The sequence below is a fragment of the Colletotrichum aenigma genome (assembly GCF_013390185.1).
Source record: "Colletotrichum aenigma strain Cg56 chromosome Unknown KSG_Cg56_contig03, whole genome shotgun sequence".
Classification (NCBI taxonomy): Eukaryota; Fungi; Ascomycota; class Sordariomycetes; order Glomerellales; family Glomerellaceae; genus Colletotrichum; species Colletotrichum aenigma.
Window position 1 is genome coordinate 2060530 of NW_023500909.1, and position 18769 is coordinate 2079298.

At 55.0% G+C, this 18769-nt stretch overlaps 7 protein-coding genes across 7 annotated transcripts; 4 read left to right on the top strand and 3 right to left on the bottom strand.

Annotated features, from left to right (window-relative positions):
- Positions 1–389: 389 nt before the first annotated feature.
- vps1 (Vacuolar protein sorting-associated protein 1) lies at positions 390–2729 on the bottom strand (the record flags this gene model as incomplete). Its single annotated transcript, XM_037319785.1, has 5 exons — positions 390–558; positions 609–693; positions 744–2389; positions 2475–2609; positions 2671–2729. 5 exons carry the CDS (start codon positions 2727–2729, stop codon positions 390–392), a joined length of 2094 nt encoding a protein of 697 aa, XP_037180676.1.
- Positions 2730–5822: 3093 nt separating this feature from the next.
- On the top strand, positions 5823–7825 carry CGCA056_v004531 (WD repeat-containing protein; the record flags this gene model as incomplete). The annotated part of the gene is made up of 5 exons (XM_037319786.1): positions 5823–6489; positions 6542–6945; positions 6998–7478; positions 7530–7674; positions 7726–7825. The coding sequence occupies 5 exons, from the start codon at positions 5823–5825 to the stop codon at positions 7823–7825; spliced, it is 1797 nt and encodes a 598-aa protein (XP_037180675.1).
- Positions 7826–8661: 836 nt separating this feature from the next.
- CGCA056_v004532 (uncharacterized protein) lies at positions 8662–10136 on the top strand (the record flags this gene model as incomplete). The annotated part of the gene is made up of 2 exons (XM_037319787.1): positions 8662–8974; positions 9025–10136. The coding sequence occupies 2 exons, from the start codon at positions 8662–8664 to the stop codon at positions 10134–10136; spliced, it is 1425 nt and encodes a 474-aa protein (XP_037180674.1).
- A 609-nt stretch (positions 10137–10745) lies between these two features.
- CGCA056_v004533 (putative hydrolase) lies at positions 10746–11549 on the bottom strand (the record flags this gene model as incomplete). The annotated part of the gene is made up of 1 exon (XM_037319788.1): positions 10746–11549. The coding sequence occupies one exon, from the start codon at positions 11547–11549 to the stop codon at positions 10746–10748; it is 804 nt and encodes a 267-aa protein (XP_037180673.1).
- Positions 11550–12952: 1403 nt separating this feature from the next.
- On the top strand, positions 12953–13732 carry CGCA056_v004534 (uncharacterized protein; the record flags this gene model as incomplete). The annotated part of the gene is made up of 2 exons (XM_037319789.1): positions 12953–13285; positions 13355–13732. The coding sequence occupies 2 exons, from the start codon at positions 12953–12955 to the stop codon at positions 13730–13732; spliced, it is 711 nt and encodes a 236-aa protein (XP_037180680.1).
- A 1681-nt stretch (positions 13733–15413) lies between these two features.
- Positions 15414–15830, top strand: CGCA056_v004535 (uncharacterized protein; the record flags this gene model as incomplete). The annotated part of the gene is made up of 2 exons (XM_037319790.1): positions 15414–15660; positions 15730–15830. The coding sequence occupies 2 exons, from the start codon at positions 15414–15416 to the stop codon at positions 15828–15830; spliced, it is 348 nt and encodes a 115-aa protein (XP_037180679.1).
- Positions 15831–16025: 195 nt separating this feature from the next.
- Positions 16026–18008, bottom strand: CGCA056_v004536 (Uncharacterized protein; the record flags this gene model as incomplete). The annotated part of the gene is made up of 1 exon (XM_037319791.1): positions 16026–18008. One exon carries the CDS (start codon positions 18006–18008, stop codon positions 16026–16028), a length of 1983 nt encoding a protein of 660 aa, XP_037180678.1.
- Between the last annotated feature and the right edge of the window lie 761 nt (positions 18009–18769).

Genomic DNA, 18769 nt, shown 5'->3' on the forward strand with positions numbered 1-18769 from the left:
AAGCTCGAGCGCAGACGTTGGCGAAGGGACATGAGTAACGAAAGCGAGAGACGATCCGAAGTCACGTTCCTTCAAAAGTTTGCGCATAATTTTTCATTGCTGCCTTCTCCACGCTAGAATGTCTTGACGTCTTGATCCAGTCTTGTCTTTCCCTGAAGGAACAATTGTATGCCGTCTCATTAAAGGACTATCACCGGAACTGCCGCCACCCAGCCGTCTACTGTCGTCCACGCCTCCAGGGGCCCCGCTGACGATGTATGGGAATATTCCACTGCCTTAACGCCGCGCTCCTTCTTTTTGTGTGCCCCCGGAAGCGTGGGGCTGCCAGCACTTCAGCAGGCAAAGCTCTCATGTTCTCAGGAGCTATCATGTGCGTCGTGTCGTGTCGTTTACTGGACCTGGCTGACGATCTCGCTGGCCTTGCCGAGGGACTCGACCATTTGCTGGCACTCCTTTCTTCTGCGGATGGTGAAGTCACTCTCTTTGAGGAGGTCATCCAAGGTGTCGCTGCGGTACATATTCTCCAAAAGCTCCTTCTGCATCTCGTCCTTGGTAAATCTATCGCGTGTTAGCTATTGATCCATCGTGTCAGAAGGCATATTGCTCACTGAACGAGGGTCAGCATGATAGCCTTGGGAACCATGTCAATCATGGTTCTCTTAACAATGTTGTAGTAAGAAGAGATGAGCAGCTCTGCGAGATTTGTTAGGCGCTTGTAACATAATACGACCCAGAATACTTACTGATAACCTCAACCTCGATGTTCTCCCGCTCAGAAAGCGTTCCAGAGGCCTTGAGTGTTGGCGGCGGCGCGTCCATCGCCGCAGCCTTCTTCTTGTTCTTGGCAGCGAAGAAGCTACCAAAGAAACCAGAGTTTGAGGTATCCTCGGGAACGACAGGGCTGGATGCTCTAGGTGTGCCACCCGGGAGGGGCTTGCCCGTCTTGGGATCGACCTGGACAGGCTTGGCGGGGTTGTAACGCTCGTTAACGATGGCCATGGCGCGATGGCCGTTCAAAAAGTCAGGGTGGCCAGTGTTGATGTAGCATGCCTCCATCGCCACCAGATCCTTGACCAGCTTGTTGGTAGGCTCCATGGCCTTCTTAAAGAAGTTGATGACAACCGCGTGGACCTTCTCCTTCAGCTGAGGATATCTGCGGTAGAGCGTCTTACCAAGAAGCTGCGACAGGATGCGCACCAGCTCGTCGTAGACCAGGGATACACACTTCAAGCTGGGGTCTTCCAAGCGCTTAATCTGCTGCTTCACAATGAGCTCGAAAGCAGTGGTGCCGACGAACAGCGCTGGGGAGGAACCGGAGGAGTTGTAGAGGATAGTGCGGATATCCACATCCTTAACCACGTCAAAGGGATCCACCGCCTTAACACCGTTGGAGTACAGCTCGTGGAAAACGAAGCTGATTCTTGCACCACCTGACAGTTCCGTGCTCGAGAGCTCCGTGTTGTTTCCGTCCAGCACTGTCCGCCACTCGTTGGTGAATTCGGTGATGATGTTGAGCACAATGTTTCCGCTGTTGCCGAGCATGCTTGGTCCCAAGCTCTCCAATTCTGCCGCGTACTTGGACAGGGAGCTGGAGATGCGGGCCTTGATGTCGGGCAATGTCTGCTTAATGTGCATCATGAGAATAAGGTTGAGCTTCCTAGCCAGGTAAGGGGTACCGCAGTATGAGCTCTTGTTTCGGTACGCCTTGTGGTTCTCAAAGAAATTCTTCTCATTCTCCAAGGCAGCGGTAATAGGCTTCTTATTGTCAATGTCACGCTGACCACGGTTGACAACGGGGACGTAACCAAGTCGCAGAGGAATAATACGACCAGCCAGGATATCCACAACGTCGGTTCCTTCATCCATGAGATCGACCTTGGTAAGGACACCAATCGTCCTTTGACCCTCGGGGTCAACCTCACGGGCAAGCTTGAGTCCGTCAGAGTTGGCCAAGTCGATGTTGGCGGCGGTGACGGCGAGGATTATGGCGTTGGACTTGGAAATGAACTTGAGAATCATGTCGCGGATCTGGCGCTCGATGTCTCGGGGCTGGTCACCGACAGGCACGCGCGTCAGACCGGGCAAATCGACGAGGGTCAGGGTGAGGACGTTCGGGGAGTAGATTCGGAGGTTGATGGGAGCGGGGGAGATGCCGGCGTTGCGGCCGACCTTGGCCTCGGTTTCTCTGCTGATCTCATCGCGGATCTTGTTGAAGTCGTAGAACTTCTGGCCGGGGATGTGGAGGAATTCGCCCCATTCGTCGGCGTTTGCTGCCTTGTCGTTGGTGTCGGCAAGCTCCTCGACGCCGTTGGATTGGGAAGTCGCGGGGCGGTTGATGAGCTGGAGAACGAGGGGTCGACGGGTGACGATGCCAGAGCCTCGAGGCAAACTGGGAAGACAGGATTGTTAGTTGTGGTCCATACACCGGGCAGCATGTGACGATGGCGGGGCAGGCAGTGGTTGGGCAGACTCACAAGTCTCTCCCGACGATGTTCTCCAAGACGGAACTCTTTCCGCTAGACTGACTGCCGACGACGACTATTTGAGGCAGATCGATGGGGTTGGTGACACCGACTGTTGTGAAGACATCTTGAAGCTTGTTCACGAGCCTGAGGCGCAGGGTTACAGTTAGCTCGAGGATTGCGTCAAGGACGGTTGGGCATCACGAACGTGATCAAGGCGGGATCAGAAATGCCGCCTTGCGTGGAGAGGGACTGAGGGCCGCTCATGGTTGCGTTGCGACGGGCGCTCTTTGGAGGGGGTTGTTGGCGGTGAGAAGTGTTCGAGGCAAAAGGGTCGGAGGGACGTCCTTGTGGTCAAGTGTCCTGTCGCAGGTCGGTCGCTCCTGAATCGCAGTGTGTGGAGGGACGACCGGGTAAAGGGGGGGTCGGATTCGGTGAGCAGGACGACTGTGTACTGGTCGGGGTCAGCCAAGATCGGTCGTGGTAGCCTGTTTGTCGGCGAGGACGGGGTATTTGTACGGGTTGAAGATCGAACGCAGGAGATCGCTGGCGAGAGAAAAGCGTGGTGTTCTCTCTTTTTTGTTTGGTTGGGGGTGATGGTGGTGGTGGGATGGCGGGAGAGACGTCGCAAGCACCCAGGCCATACATACCAGGTGCTTAGGTGCTGCTCTCGAAACCTAAGGTACGGTCTGCGGTGCCACTCGCACTCTGGACCCATCCGCACCTAACCTGACGGGACCCAGGCCACGTCCCCTAGGTACCTTCCGCAGTGGCAGTCCACACGTTGCTGCCCTGAGAGATCCCTGACGCACCAGCCACATACGACTTGTCTCCACCGAGTCGTAGGCCCCTGTCACTCTGCCGACACAACGACGTTTGGCGGGGCTTTGGGACGGTGAGGGACCTCACGTGATCGATCTGGGGACTTGACAGCTGGAATCGATAGGCGGACATTTGAGTGGTCAGCCACGATCTCTCGTGCAGCTCTCGGGTTACTCGAGATGTGCTCTTTGCATGCGACAGGCAGGGTAGGTAGGCGGCGATGAAGGAAATACAGTTGCCTGTTCCGCGTACGTCATTCAAGCCGCGTCAGTTGTTAACAAGGTAAGGTACGGTAGGGTATGTTGACGATGCCAGGTCCCGAAAAGACGACAAGTGAGTTATCGCTTATGCCTCTCCAGAGTCAAGTTGCGCGTGGATTCATCACCCTGAGGGACTTTCAGATCCAGGCAGCGGTGGTGCCTCTCGATGCACGTCCGAGTCCTCCGTGACTGATACAGCCAACTGACCGAATTGTCTCATTTGTTTCTCTCTTCAGCTGAAGTGAAGTGGTACCAAGGGGTTTATGTTGTTTCCTCTCGTTCCTGTAATGCATCTGATGCTGCATGAAGACGAAAGAAACGTCGATGTGGACCAGGATCCGCTGCTCTGTCGCCCGGACTGAAACGGCGAATGACGGCAAGGGACCGGAAGACAGGCGCAACTTGCAAGACTTGGCTCTGTGTTGCATCAAGAGACCTGTCCAGACTGCTCGGTCCAGAAAACTATCACCAGCAACCATACAGCAGTGGTTACGACAGATAAACTGCATGTTCATCCACACTCTGACGGGGACGATTGCCGATATACTTCGGGAAGTGAGTGACAGTATCGTAGCTTGCCGGCTGGCTTGATGATGTATATACAGGCACCTGACTGATAATGAGCATCCCGGCCTCCGTTGTCGCTGCTACCTTACACTGCCGTTACCTTAGTTAGGCAAGGCAACGTTGGGGTACCCGCCAGTAAGACCGATAAGAGAAAGCTCAGCCAGCATCCGTCCAGCATCCGTCTGTCTTGGGTATCTGTAGGTACCTTGTCCAAATGCCACTTCGACCTCCCGTCTTCCACGCCTCTGTCTCGTGAGCAAGGTATCCCAACGCACTTTATTCCCGGCTTTTATTCGGACCTTGGTTGTGCACTGAGAAAGGCAAACGTGCCTTGGCCATTCAGGCGCGCGCCCTCCTCGACGTATCACCAGCAGGAATCCTCCTTTTCAAATCGTGTCTAGGGTAGACACTTGTTGTATTTGGCGTGGTGCTGCTCGGACAAACAAACCACCTAGTCGGCCTCTACTATGCACTTGTATGTGCTAAGCAGCTAAGGTAGGGAATGGTTGTCTCGGGTTCTTGGGAGATGGACTGCACTGAATCGTCCCTCCAACCCCCCGGTAAGCGGTGCAGGTCATTCGTCCCCACACCATCGCGCAGGGTGGCTGCCATAGGCCCAATCAGCCGGCATCCCGTCATCTGCTCGTCTGCTGGCTCCAGTGGCACTCCCTGCAGCCCAGTCAGTGTGCTGCAGCGGTGCGCGGCTGCCGTCCACGGGTCCCTACCTACCTCCATACCTACCTTCTTGCCTACCTTAGGTAGGTACCTTCAAGACAGCCCAGGCAAGTATTCGGCCAACCTACAGTGGAAGGTACGGTAGAGACTACGTAGGTGACCTGCTGGGTAGGTATGACCGATGCCATCCTTCACTGCCCCGAAACCTGCACCAACGAACTCCAAACCTCAAAGCTTCACCTTCCCGTCCATTTCACGCTCCCTCCACCACCCTCGTCTACCTACCTACCTACCGTGCCTCACATAACTTACCTCACCAGAGACTACCGGCCTCAACGCCCAGGCCCGACTCCCAGACCTCGTCCCTCGTGCATACCATCTGCCTCGTCTGCTCTCCCACCAGCGATTCGTACAGACGCAGCTCTACTGAGCCTCGCCTTGCCGTCCCTACCTACGTTACCTTACCTAACCTGGCCCGACTACCTGACGCCTACAAACACATGTCCGTCCGTCCGCACCCATCTCTCAGGCCTAGTAATTAAACTGCCTAGCAACAGAGCGACTCGTCACCGCCGACCTTGCATTCCTCCGATGCTGGGCGACCCTACCTGCTTTTCCAACAGATACCTACCGACGAGAACATCCGCGGGTTCTCCCCGCGGCAACAGAGCCCGACCTGGACCCCAACTTCGATCCAGATCCCAACTCCCACTACATTCTCGCCGCCAACGATCACCCCACCCTGCCGAACGTTCAGATACCCTCTAATCCAGATCTATTGCCCTCTGTCGCCGCGTCTCGCCCCTCCTCGGCCTCCCCTGACGAACTCCATCCCTCGCCCCTGCACTCCCCCGCCGTTGCCCAGCATTCCTCGATTGCCACCGGAACGATAGCATCTAATACGGCGCCTCGTCAGGTCTTGGGCCGTAGACAACGAGCCACTTCCGACTCGGATCGGGGAAGCCCTCCTACTACGTCTGCCGGCGCCAGTCGATCCGCCTCCCACCGCGTCAAACGCAGAAGAGGCGACGCCAACATGATCTCAGACGGAGATGGACTGGCTTCCAACGGCGCTCCGAGGGCTTACTCAAACGGCGCATCCTCTGATGCCCAGCTGTCTGCCTCTGCTACAAATGGAACTCGCAAGGCCGCTGCCATGAACGGCTCCTCCCGCTCCGACAAGGAAACACCGTCACGACCGCCGACGACATATTACGGGCATGATCGCGAGGAGGTGACGCGCATTCTGATCCAGGCCCTTTCCGACATGGGTTATCATGGTGCTGCGGAGAGCGTCAGCAAGGACAGCGGCTACGAGCTCGAGAGTCCAACGGTCGCCGCCTTCCGGGATGCGGTCGTCAACGGCGAGTGGGGTCAAGCCGAGGAGCTTCTCTTCGGAGCCGTCATGTCCGATGACCGAGGCCAACAAGGGAACGGCCTAGTCCTGGCCCCCGGCTCAGACAGGAACGTCATGCGATTCTGGTTGCGCCAACAGAAGTTTTTGGAGCTCCTGGAACAGCGTGATACGAGTAAAGCCCTCATGGTACTACGAACAGAGCTCACGCCGCTTTATCAAGACACCCAGAAGCTCCATTTCCTGTCTAGTCTACTCATGTGCCAGTCCACGGAGGATTTGAAGGCCAAGGCAGAATGGGATGGTGCTCACGGTCAGTCCAGAAAGGTTCTGCTGTCGGAGTTGTCGAGTATGTGATATTCCCCCGAGCGTCATGTGTCGCAAATGTTGACCTATCGTAGAATGTATATCGCCGTCTGTCATGTTGCCTGAAAATAGGCTGGCGGTTCTCCTGCAACAGGTAAAGCAGAGCCAAATAGACAGCTGTCTGTGGCATACCACTGCATCTTCACCATCATTATATTCCGATCACTACTGCGAGCGGAGCCACTTTCCCACCGAGGTGGCCCTGGAGTTGACAGATCTGAATGGGGAGGTATGGCAAGTACAATTCTCACACGACGGCAAACGTCTGGCAGCCTGTGGTAGCGGCGAGGCAGTTGTCATTTGGGATCTCCCTTCATTCTCAGTTTCACAAGTTCTTCGCCCACACGCTCATGGTGTTGGCAATTTCTCATGGAGCCCCGACGACTCGATGCTTGTAACGTGCTCACAGGACAAGTATGCACGGCTGTGGGATACATCGGTATGTTTTGTGCGCCTGCTTTGAGGCCCCTAGCTGACAACTCATGATACAGACTGGGGAATTGAGGCTTAAACTGGAGCGCTTCGAGGAGCCAGCCAGCGGTTGTGTATGGGCCACTGACAGCAAGAGTTTTGTGACCGGAGCCCTGGATAAGCAACACGGCCTGCGCACTTGGAGCACCTCAGGGGAAATGCTGTACGAATGGGGCAAGAAGCACCGGGTTCAGGACTTGTGCGGCTCGCCCGATGGTCACTGGCTGGTCGCGGTGGACGATGTGCAGAAGATACACGTCTATAATCCCACCACACGCGAATTGGAGTATGAAATGGAGCTGAAGGCTCGGCCAACTTGCGTCAGCATCAGCGAAGACTCCCGACATCTTCTTGTCAACAAAAAAGACGGCGAGGTGCAACTGATAGACTTGGCAACTCGAACCTCTGTACAAAAGTTTCTCGGACATACGGGAGGCGACTTCCTCATCAGGAGTGCTTTTGGTGGCGCCAACGAAAGTTTCGTCGTTAGCGGCAGCGAGGGTAAGTCGGAGTCGCACAAAACCGCATCGTTACAAGCTAATCTAGGAGCAGATGGGAACATCCTCATCTGGCACAAGAATAGCGGCGCTGCCGTTGAAAGGCTTGAAGGTCATCAGCCCCGGACTAATGCCGTCAGCTGGAATCCGGCAGACCCTTGTATGCTGGCGTCGTGCGGCGACGACGGAAAAGTCAAAGTGTACGTTGGCAACACCACGACGAGTCGTGCATCTCTGCTGACAATCAACAGGTGGTCGAATAAGAACCAAAGTACAACTCTCAGATCATTACATAGTGCAGCCTCGAGAGGCTCGAATGGATGGAGAGAAGACGATCGAGCTGAGGAGTAGATGTACGTGATCAGATGATTGGAATCATAGACCAGAACAGGAATAAATCTCCTTCATGCAATGTGTACTATGGGGTATTGGCGCTCGGAGAATGGGCATGGCGGTAGGGCGGCCACTGAGTTGACGATGGACTCGTTCGTCAATGCTTTCAAATATTTCATAAAGGCATAAATCAATTACATTACCGCCCTACGTTGACCACGCGGGATCTTGCGACTCACTTACGGCTTCCCCCAACCAACATCTATGGGTCTTGCCGTTTCGCAAGTCAAGTCCGCAGTCGCCGCCTTCTCATGACAGCTCCTTCTGCAGTTGGTCGATGCGTGCCAAGACGAAGGCGCAGAGACTTCGATGCCCATGGAAGAAGACGCGGGTTACCTCTTGCCGAAGTGACGCCAAGTTCATCGAGCTTGAGCACCTGCCACCCTTGAGACTGCTCATGCCATCATTACGCCTACTGACAACGGATGTCTCTCCTCCATCTAGATCTCTGCGAGAATCATCCAACGTCACGTCCATTTTCGACCAGCACAATTTCCAGCCATCAATATCTTCAGCTACACTTTTGATATCCATCGCTCGTCATCCTTTACCGTACACAATAAGTACCATTCGTTCACTTGCCATTCTTGCTTCTCGCTGGAAGAATGAGCTTCCCCATCGGGTCGCCAATTCCCAGCGTGGACCATGGCTACAATAACCTGGATCCCGCCCCCCGAGGCAGTCCTCGTACTGCTTCTCGGGCTGTTTCTCGCACCGCTTCTCGGGTTGGTTCTTCAGAACACACTGTGGTCCACGAAAAGCTTGCAGGAGACCACAGCGAGGACAAGCCCAAAATGGCCGGGGCTCAAAGACAAAGCGAAACGGTTGAGACGATGAGAGCTGTCGTCTTTCGTCACAGAAATGATCCCTTACTGCAGACCAGAGAGGGTCGAACTCTACAGCTTGTTTTGTCCGATACCTGGCTAGCCGAATCCACCGACGTGAACAAGTGGTATCCGTCATTGGAATACTACTGGTGCTGTGCTGGCATGGCGTACGCGAAGACTGAAGAAATGTTGGACCGGATTGCCTACTCGGAAGACCCTTTTGCTCCGTCAGATGTAGGCTTTTGCCATTCCGTATGTCTAGACTACACGTGCAGCCGTGGTAAGTCCATCTCCCGAAGAAGTCACCTTTCACGAAGCTAATCAATGCAGGATCCGGTGCTGCAGCCATGGCTCAGGCTCAACGCCTCGCGATTCGAGAACACTATGTCATCAAAGGCAGCGAAAAACTAGACCGTCATGCCGCAGGTTCCGAAAGAACGAGGACCATCAATATAAACCACCAGGAAGTTACTATGCGCGAGAAGCTCTGCAGAGAGCTCGACAAGCATCCTTTCCCGAAGCCGCCCATGGGGTCACCCCGCCGGTTCAAGCCTGTGATGACCCCCTACATACCACCGCCTCAAATGGAGATGCCCGGGTTGAGGAGCCTGCCTGTCATCTCTGAGTCGCCGGAAACGTCGATACCTCGTGTAATTCGGCGGAATCCGCTCAACAGCCCACCTGTACGACACCGGACTCCTTCCGTGATCAGCATTGTCGAAGAACTTCTCGAGGACCCCAAAGAAAACAACTGCCGACGCGATAATCGCCAAGATACTCCTGCAAGATCGCCGGATGTTCTGAGAAGCCCTGTGCTGGGATCACAAGATCCTAATGTTGTGGTTGACAAGCCATCTGCATCTCACCGACTCGCCCGTGATCCAATGGCTCCGGCTGGACTTAACCCCCTGTTCCACAGCGTCTACGACGATCCCGTCCTCGGCACGGCCCAGGAAGTGCGCCTGCACACTATTCACGAAGACCCTGTTACCCAGGTGGCTCGCCAGCCAGAAGCTCACAGGATCAATCAAGATCCAAAGGCCAAGGTCGCAGCCGCTGCTTCACCTCACAGCGTGCATGAGGATCCTGCTATCAAAGTCGCAGCCGCCGCTCCACCTCACAGCGTCCATGAAGATCCTGCTGTCAAAGTAGCTGATTACGGCTACGACCATCGGCTCAGTCATGATGCAGTGGTCGCTTCCGAACCCCCAACGAAGCCTCACACCGTTCACGATGATGAGACTGTGGCGATGCCTAGAGCGTATCAGCCGGCACCGCACCGCCTGAGCAGCGACCTTCAGGTCGTCGGAAGGGGGCCAACAGTGCCTCACAGTGTCCATGATGATCCAACCGTGAAGGTGTCCCAGGGCGACCCGAGGAACCATACCATGCCGAATGACTCTGATGTCAGGAAAGGCAACGAGAACTCGCCCATGCCTTAACTCGGGCCGTCAAATCCTCTTTGGGCGACGAAGACTATCCAGGGACTCGCATGAGGGGATAATGAGGCATTCCTGCTGCCAAAGTAGCGGATGATGCTGGGGAAAACGGAGATAGGAGGACGTTCCAGTATTCTTTGTAATTATGGTATCCACCGCTAGCCTTAGGATTCCTCGACTGGTAGTATTGAATACCACATCCTACTCGTCCAGGCAGTTCGCTCCATCTCCTCCTTGAGAGGCTTAGGAGCTTTCCATGCAACCTTCTTCAGTCGTAAGGCAGACATGTCCTTTATGGGGAGTGATCCATGTTACGGTCTCTAACCATCGGCTTGGGTCTGCCGGGTGAGGCCCAGGGTCCTTCGTCCTCAGCTCGTCGATTATGCAGTTGTGTCATTCGGCTGCTGCGCATGCTTTACTGGGGCCATTCAGCAGCCCCAGAACCCATGTTTTCATAAGTTGTCTCCTTGAATATAATCCAACTCTTGCAAACCTGTCGGCGATGATGGTGGGGAAACACATGGTCTTGCACAATCGCTGTCTAATTCGCTGTGCATGTTGAGCGTAGACACATTCCGTCCTGAGCGTTTCCGTTGACAAGCATGCTGCAGTCTACCAACCACTCTTCAGACACTCGGCGAAGAACTTCATCAGAGGAAACATCTCCTCGCGGTCCCGGGGCATCGCCACGTCTTTTCGCTTCCACCTCACCACCCTGACGTCCAGAAACTCTTCCTTCACTTCATCAAAAGCGTCATCGTCAAGCTGGACCAGGCAGGCTTTCGTCTTCGACTTGCCGCGCGTAGTAACCGTCGGGATCATGGAATGGGGCAGGGGTCCGCCGATGGAGAGCACGCCCTTGAGCGTGCCCTCGTCCACAGCCTTCCCTGCCTTCTGGCCGCCGTCCGTCACGTCGACGACCTTGGGGCCCAGTCGAAGCTGCGAAGCAAGACCCAGCGCGAGAGATCCGCCCTGCCCGAAGCCGAAGAGGATTATGTCGCTCAGCTCCCAGCCACAGCGGCCGATGAGCGTCTCGCGAATAAGCTTCTCTGTGACTAGGTTCGCGGCTTTGGTGAATCCCGGATCCGGGGAGATGTCGTCCGTGGCGGGGTCGAAGGTCAGGTCGTCGCCCCAGTGGAAGTGGCCTGTCGGGGAGGAGGAAGAGGAGGACTGCTGGGGCATGTCGGGCAGCATGGATGGAGGCAGCGGGGAGGGCCCGCGGACGGAGATTGCGAGAACGCCGGGGAGGGACATTGCGCGGGCGAAGGAGGCGAAGGGGGCTTCGGAATCTCCCAGGCCGTGGAAGAGGATAAGGATGGCTGTTGTGGACTCTGGCGGGTTTGGGAAGGCTAGGGTCAGGGGTAGGACTTGCTGGATTGGAGCGAAGTCCTCCGGAGTCGGGATCCGTGGGGGCATGATGGTGGTGTTCGGCGTCTTCTTTCCTGATGGGGGTTTTGTGAGAGACAGCTGAGTCGTTGACGCCTCCTATTTTTGAAAAGTCTCGAGTCGTAGGGATTTTGTGAAAAGTGTGGATGAGTAAGTTACTCGTGAGATGTTCACTTGACTGAATGCCAAGCCGAATGAGATGAAGTTATCTCCAAGTGGAGAGGTTTGACGTATGAACGAAAGCGAGAGAACTGACTTTTGACCCCACTTTTCTCCAACGCAAAGTCGAGCTTCAAACACCACCATGTGCGATAAATTGCTTTCCCCAATCACCGCAGGGCTGATCTTAGCCCACTGAACGTTTTGGGCCCACGAGCATGTAATATGGGTATCATAAGCTTACAATCTATCGCCGGTCGATCTGCGGGGGGTTAGACTTGACAGCTCTCGGCGGCTTCACTCCTGCCTCCCTCTGTCTGTCTCTCACTCTCGCACACTGCCACATGGCTTTCATGGTTAAAGGATCCGGCATCGACCGAGACCGAGGCTTTGACAGTCCGGACCAGAGAGAGAAAGCCTACGCGTCCCTCTCAACACTGACTCTGCCCAACGGTCCCATCATTCCTCAAGGTTCAGGCTGTCAAAAACATCAGTAAAACTCGTCTCAAATTTGAGTTTTTCTGCCTTTCATAACCTGCTCTCCTTCCACCAGTTTCCCTCTGCAGACTCTGCAAAGACCGGTTCGCCGCTGACTCGAGCCAACACCCAACTTCGTCGTCGCATCATGAGACGGCACAGCCAAGACCTACCTGCTCAATGGGGAGGGGGACAGCATGAGGCTCAGCCCCGGCCGCGCCAGGGTAGGTCCTTGAAGTCGACCGGCATCTTTACCGTCTAGCTGGACCCACGACCACGAGGCGGCTCTACGGTTCTCGTACGCCTTTCTCTAATGCTACCCTTTGTTTTTCTGAGTGTTGCTATGTTTGTACACACGCGCGTAGAGAATAAGCAATCACCTCACTCTGAAACCAACCCGCGCGCCTTAATCTGCCCGTATGGCCCCTCACCATCCCCATCGCATCGTCGAAAGCCTAATCACCGACCAACACGGAGGCAGACGGCTCCGGTACGGCGGCGCCGAAGGTTCGTCCTGTCAGTGCTTTCCCATGGATCTGTCGAGTTGAAATGCGTAAAGACGCTGGTCCGAGATGCTCGGAAAGATCTATAAGATCGGCCAAGACTCCCGCGTCTGTACCAAGTTTTGTTCCTCTCTCTATCTCATCTTCAATCTTTAGTCTCGAGTCTTATTCTCTACTTCCCACAGCTGTGCTGTCGTTTCAATTTCTTCTCACCAAACCATCGTCTCTCGCTCAACAATCGTTTTTAATTAAAACCTACTTTTATAACCACCTTCTTTTACAAACAAACTCAAGATGAAGTTCTCCATCGTCCTCGCCGCCCTCGCCGCCGTTGCCTCTGCTGCCCCCACCAAGGACAGCAGCAGCGCCGGCAAGATCCAGAAGCGCGCCCCGGTCTTCACGGCCAAGACTTTTGACGAGCTCTCCATTAGCGGAGGCACCGCCGGCACCGCCAAGGAGGACGCCCTCAAGAAGTTGAGCGGCCTGCCCACGGACCTCACCCAGGTCGACAAGGCGGACATCACGTTCCTCAACAACGTCAACAAGATTGCCAACCAGGCCGAGCGCGGCGCTTACAACACCAAGATCGCCGAGACCACCCCTGGTGAAGATGCTCTTGCTCTTCAGGTTTGTTTCCCACCCTGCTTACTTTGTTGTGAGAGTCTCAGAATACGCGACTAACACAACAACAAACAGCGCGCCAAGATCCAGAACAAGGTCCTCAAGCTCACCGCCACCGTCATGCAGCTGCAAGTCCAGCAGGCGCAGGGCCAGAACGTGACGGCCAAGCTGGAGGAGGAGACCAAGAAGCTGAACAAGAACATCGCCGACGACCAGGCCAACAAGGGCAAGACGGCTACCTCGCTCAAGTTCAACGCGTCCACCGACAACCCGACCGCCTCCGACGTCCCCAAGGACGACGCCGTCGCGAAGAAGGCCGGTGATGTCGTCGACGCCTCCGTCAAGGCTGCTGGTGGCACCGCCGGCGCTGCCAAGACCGCTCCCAAGCCCAAGAAGACTGCGAACAAGGTTGTCGAGGCCGCGCCGGCTGACGCGGTCGAGGATGAGGAGTAGATTTGATGATTGATGATCAGAAAGTTGGCCGAGGGGTGTTTACGAGAGCTTGGTTTCTCGAGGCCCTGAAGTGTCTACTCTTATTCTCTTTCTTTTAGATACTGGAAGATTTTAATTAATATATTCCCGTTTCTATGGAAAATGTTTGATACGTCTCTGTGATGATCTTCACTTTGGTGAAATAGAATGGATATCACCGAGCTTCACAAACTTATGCCATTAACTCCACTGTCACTCAGTAATTTTGCACGTCTCTCACTCATACACTCTGTGTTAGTCGGAAAATGAGAGAAATCAGCAATCCAAGATCCAATTCAACACCACGTCCACTTCCAAGCTCAAGTCTTTTCTTGTTCACCTTCAAACGTAACCGGCAATGAAAGCCTACTTAGTAAGATGACTTAGCTCATCTAGGTGCCAAGATTAGGCAGCTCCGCACTTCTTGAATTGACAACAACAGAAATGACCATAGAAACAACAATAACAACGACGGCAGAGCTCCCCAAGAAACCGCTCAGCTACCATGGCAAGATCAGACGGAGATCATCTCAGCCGTGATCTTCACCGAGCCGTGGTGATCCCCACAACCGAAGCCGTCTCCCGGCCACGTCGTATGCTGACAGCAGAAACCCTCGGCAGATCTTTCCGGGGGAATGGTCCAGAATAATCCAAAGGTTTTGGGAAACAAGTGCCTCTCTGATTCAAATTGCTTTAGCCATGCTAAGAAAAGATCAGCCCGCTCCCAAGCTGTCACTGTTGCGGGATGCCGACTCTGCCGAGACCTCGAGCTTATCATCCTTCGGACACCGTACCCTCCTCTCCCCTCAAGAGCAAAGCCCCACCAACCACGTCAGAGAACCGATCTCATGAGCTCTTTTTTAACACCCTCCCAATGTTTTCCTCGAATTCGTCGCTGAAATACAAAAGAAGCCTAGCTCAGCTCACACAGCCTTCGGTTCCGCTCCGAAAACGTGAGGGTCGTGAGCAAGCGATACCCCTGTCCGCGGTTTCACCTCTCCAGACGAATTCCCCACCAACATCGTCGCATCACGACTCCTGGAAGCACCAATCTAAACCCAAAAGGCCCTCTTGCATGTCCCAAGACAGAGCCTCCCCTTACCCATGTTCGTCTCATCCACGTCCCCTTTTGGCTTTCGCTTTTGGACAATGACAGGGCTTAGACTTTTTTTGCTGGTGACGAGGTGAACCTCAGACGGCTGTGATTCAGGTCGTCGACGGCCGTCCCATGTCACCGCCTCCTCCTTTACCTCAGCTCTTCTTTCAGCTGGGGAATGCAGCAAGTCTGCCCGCCCGCAACTCCCTCATCCCTCCGGTTGATCATGGGGATCGTGTAGTAATGGGGTCCGATGGGTTCGGTCACCTCGCCTCTGATTGCACCAAGCCAATTGACGCATCGTGAAAGCCGGGGTGAATCGAGCTCAGATGGAAAGGACCACTCCGGACGCTTATATATAACCTTACCATTCCCGCCCCTCTAGATTATTTGCCTCGTTAGGCCTCTCATATCAACTGTTCAGTCTCTTCTGCTTCTCTGCCGCCGGTCGGACACTCTTTACTCATACACATCCTTCTTTTGCTCTCGCGCTCGACAAACCCGGCCACAGTCTTTCCGACATCCACCACCACGCATATACCCACAGTCTCCATACCTTGAGTCAAGATGAAGTTCTCCCTCCAGACCATCGTGATGGCCTTCGCCGCCGCCCACAGCGTTGCTGCCGCCGCTGTCGAGGACCCCGCCATGGCCGCCGTCCGCCGTGACACCCTCCTCATGGAGCGTCAGGGCGCCAACGACAACCGCCCTGTCCCGAACGGCGCCTGCTGCGTCGCCAACACGAGCTTGAAGCAGGACGTCTGCAACGTCAACGGCCAGACCGGCCGCTGCGTGCCTGACAGCATCAACAACTGTGAGTTTGCACTTTCTAGCAAGCCAAATAGAGAGGGAAGTCGGGACATGCTGACACTTACGAAACCAGGCGGCGCACAATTGACCTGCATTGAGGACAGCCGCTTGACGTGTGACCCCAACACCCTCGAGCGTGGCCGACCCCTTTGCCGCCGCACCCCTGGCGCCTAGATTCAGCGAGATGTGAAACCGCGTTGATCTCCTTGCTATTCAAAGATACCATAGTAATTCCAACCAAATTCTCGCTCGTGTTTGCCGAGGACATGTGATGCTTCAGTATCGGTTCCGGAGACTGGTTTCATGATCCAATTCGAATGATCTTGTTGACTGTACATCTAGTATAAGTGTGCTTCTCACGTTATATAATTACCACCGCGGCATCCTCTCTTCCTCTTCCACTAAACTTCGACTCCGCACCATGGAAGGACCCTCCTTCATGTCTATCCATTTTCCCTCGGCGTTCCAGATGCCGGCTTTAGTGAAATCATAACTCTCGCTGCCTTCCATGTATCCAAAGCGGAAGTATTCGTTCATTCCAAGGTTGCTGTCGCGTGTCCATTGGAAGCTGTTCTGAACGGGCGTGTCATCAAAGTAAGTGCGGAAGCGCTCAACATCGTTGACGAGAACGCTGATTCCATCATAAAGAGCCCCCGAGGGGACGGTCCACGTGAAATTGATGCTCCATGTGCTTTGAGCAAGGTCAACAACAGGCGGGAGAATGTTGGGAAGTGCTGATCCATGCTGCGCGTCTCCTTGAAGGGCGGCGGGTGTTTGGAGGACGGCGTCGAATCCCCAGCGAGCGATACCGTTGATAAAAAGACCCACCAAAAGGCCTTGATAAAGGAGCGAAGGGCGAGTTTGCATGCTTGTGCCGGGCAGTAAAAGCAAGGCGAGAATGTAATGATGGATGCGCAGACTCAAGTCCGGGAGGACGAGACATACGATGATTCCACCAAGGAAGAGCAAGTATAGCTTTAGGTACTTGATGAGCCGGCCTTCTTGTCTAAAATACCACACCTGTTTGACGATGATGACGACGAGAACAATGATGATGATGGCCAATGCGGCTTTGGCGCCAGGTTGCTGTTGCAAGTCGTGGGCGTTCAGTCTTTGGATCGGAATCCATGTGAACGTGTAGTTGGTGAGAGCGCCGACCCAGCATCCGCCGAGCCAAAGAATGGTTTTCTCAATTTGAGCCGTCAGACCGAAAAGAGTGCGCCTAATACCCATCTTGTCGTACATGACCCAGGCGCAGAACATTGCCGGAAGGAACTTTCCGATAATGTTGGAGACCAGGTCAGCCACGGAGTAGTGATTCGGCGGGTCTGAGGCCAGTCCAACGTGCCAGAAGATGCCGGTGAAGACCGAGAAGAAGAACAGCGCTGGTGAAGCCGTAAAGATGGAAAGGATGGCAGTGAAAACGACTGAGACAGCCAAAAGGTTCCACCTCAGATCGCGGGCCTTGCATTGCACATTCGGCTCGAAAGTGAATGACAGCGGGAAGTAGGAGTCGAAACTGATGCTCTCAATGTCGTTTCGTTCGGTGCTGATGTAGTCTTGTTGCTTTCCAACGAGGCGGACCACTCCACAGCCTCCATTTTCGTTGCTGACCACGCCAGCATGGATAGCAGCACCGCATAGGAAAGAATCGCCGCGGTAGACGGGCTGGCTAGCATCGTTGGCCGGTCCGCCGATGACGAAAGACTGGTACACGATTTCCTGGTCACCGACCGCTCTCGGGTTCAGGACCATGTAGCCTTTGCAGTTGGCCGAACACCTGAAGGGAAATCCGCTGCCGTTGAAGGGACGACAATCGGCGCCATTGAGGCCGCACTTGTTTCCTCGCCCCCAGTAAGTCGCGCCGCATCCAATCTGCTGGGGTGCTCCCCAGCCCTCAATCTCGGTCGCAAACGTCTCACTCCTCTTGACCAGAGCGAATGTGATTATCCAGATGGCAGTATAGAGGAAGACAATGCCGACACGATGCTTGAATGCCTTCAAGTACTTCTCGACCAGAACGAGAGGAAACTCTTGAACCTGGGGGAGGATGGGCTTGATCTTGTAGTCCCTGGGATTCTGTGGGCCCTTGGACCACTTCGCTGTGGCCTTCACGATTCGACGGACCGGGTATGGCACCCACCTCCAGCGCTTCCATTCTCCCTCATCCTGCATGAACCTAGGAGTCGATGGTCCAGAGTCCTCGTCGACTTCAAGCTCGCGGCGTGGATTGTCTTCGAGGGGCGCATCGGGATGGTCGGTCGGATTCGTCCGATTCGCAGGCTCGTCGGCCTGTTGTCGCTCCATGTTACTCAAGAGCGGCTCGTTCTCTGAACGGTTTCCGTCGACCATTGTGTTCGCGGGTCGGGAGCGTGGGGGTAGTGAGATGATATGTAGTCGTAACAGGTCCGGACCGGACGGAGGGGCGAAGGGCTAGGAGCGTGGAAATCCGAGGACGGCTACGCCATGACGATCAGTCAGCGAGGGAAAAGGCTCGGCATTTACACCCATTGCGGTCAGATCGGAGCGGGGGGAAGGCATACCAGCGTGCCAAGTGGTGAGAGTGCGGTAGTATCAATGCGATGCAAAGCGATGCAGAAAAATGACGAGTTCTCTCGGGCGTGAAACGATTGTTTCGCTGGCCTCCATCGAGCGAACGTCGAACGCATGGGCTTCAGAAAAACTTCAGACGAAAGGACGGTTGAACGACGGATGGCACAGCTGTGGCTAAAGTGAGGAAACGCAGCACACAGCACCCGGCCGGGTGATCCAGGTCCTGGTCCTGAAGCAGTCGATCCCGCGCTGCCGAAGCACTTCTCTCCAGCTGTTCCCTGTCTCACTTGGCAGGTGGGCCATCAACTGGTCCATGCGTCTCGCGTGGCGATAGAGTGGTTCCGGCGATAACGCGCCGAGTACGTATCTTTTTCCCAGTGCTGCTTTAGGGGTGGCGCTGCTTCGGTACGTTTCCTTTCCTCAATCAACCGACAGCCGATGGTCGGATCTCGGAGCTTCGCACAGCCACATCAATCACAAGCCACACCCTGACAGGATTATGTCATCTCACAGCCACTCACCGGACCGACACTCGCCCGCAACAAAGCCACAGAGGTAGC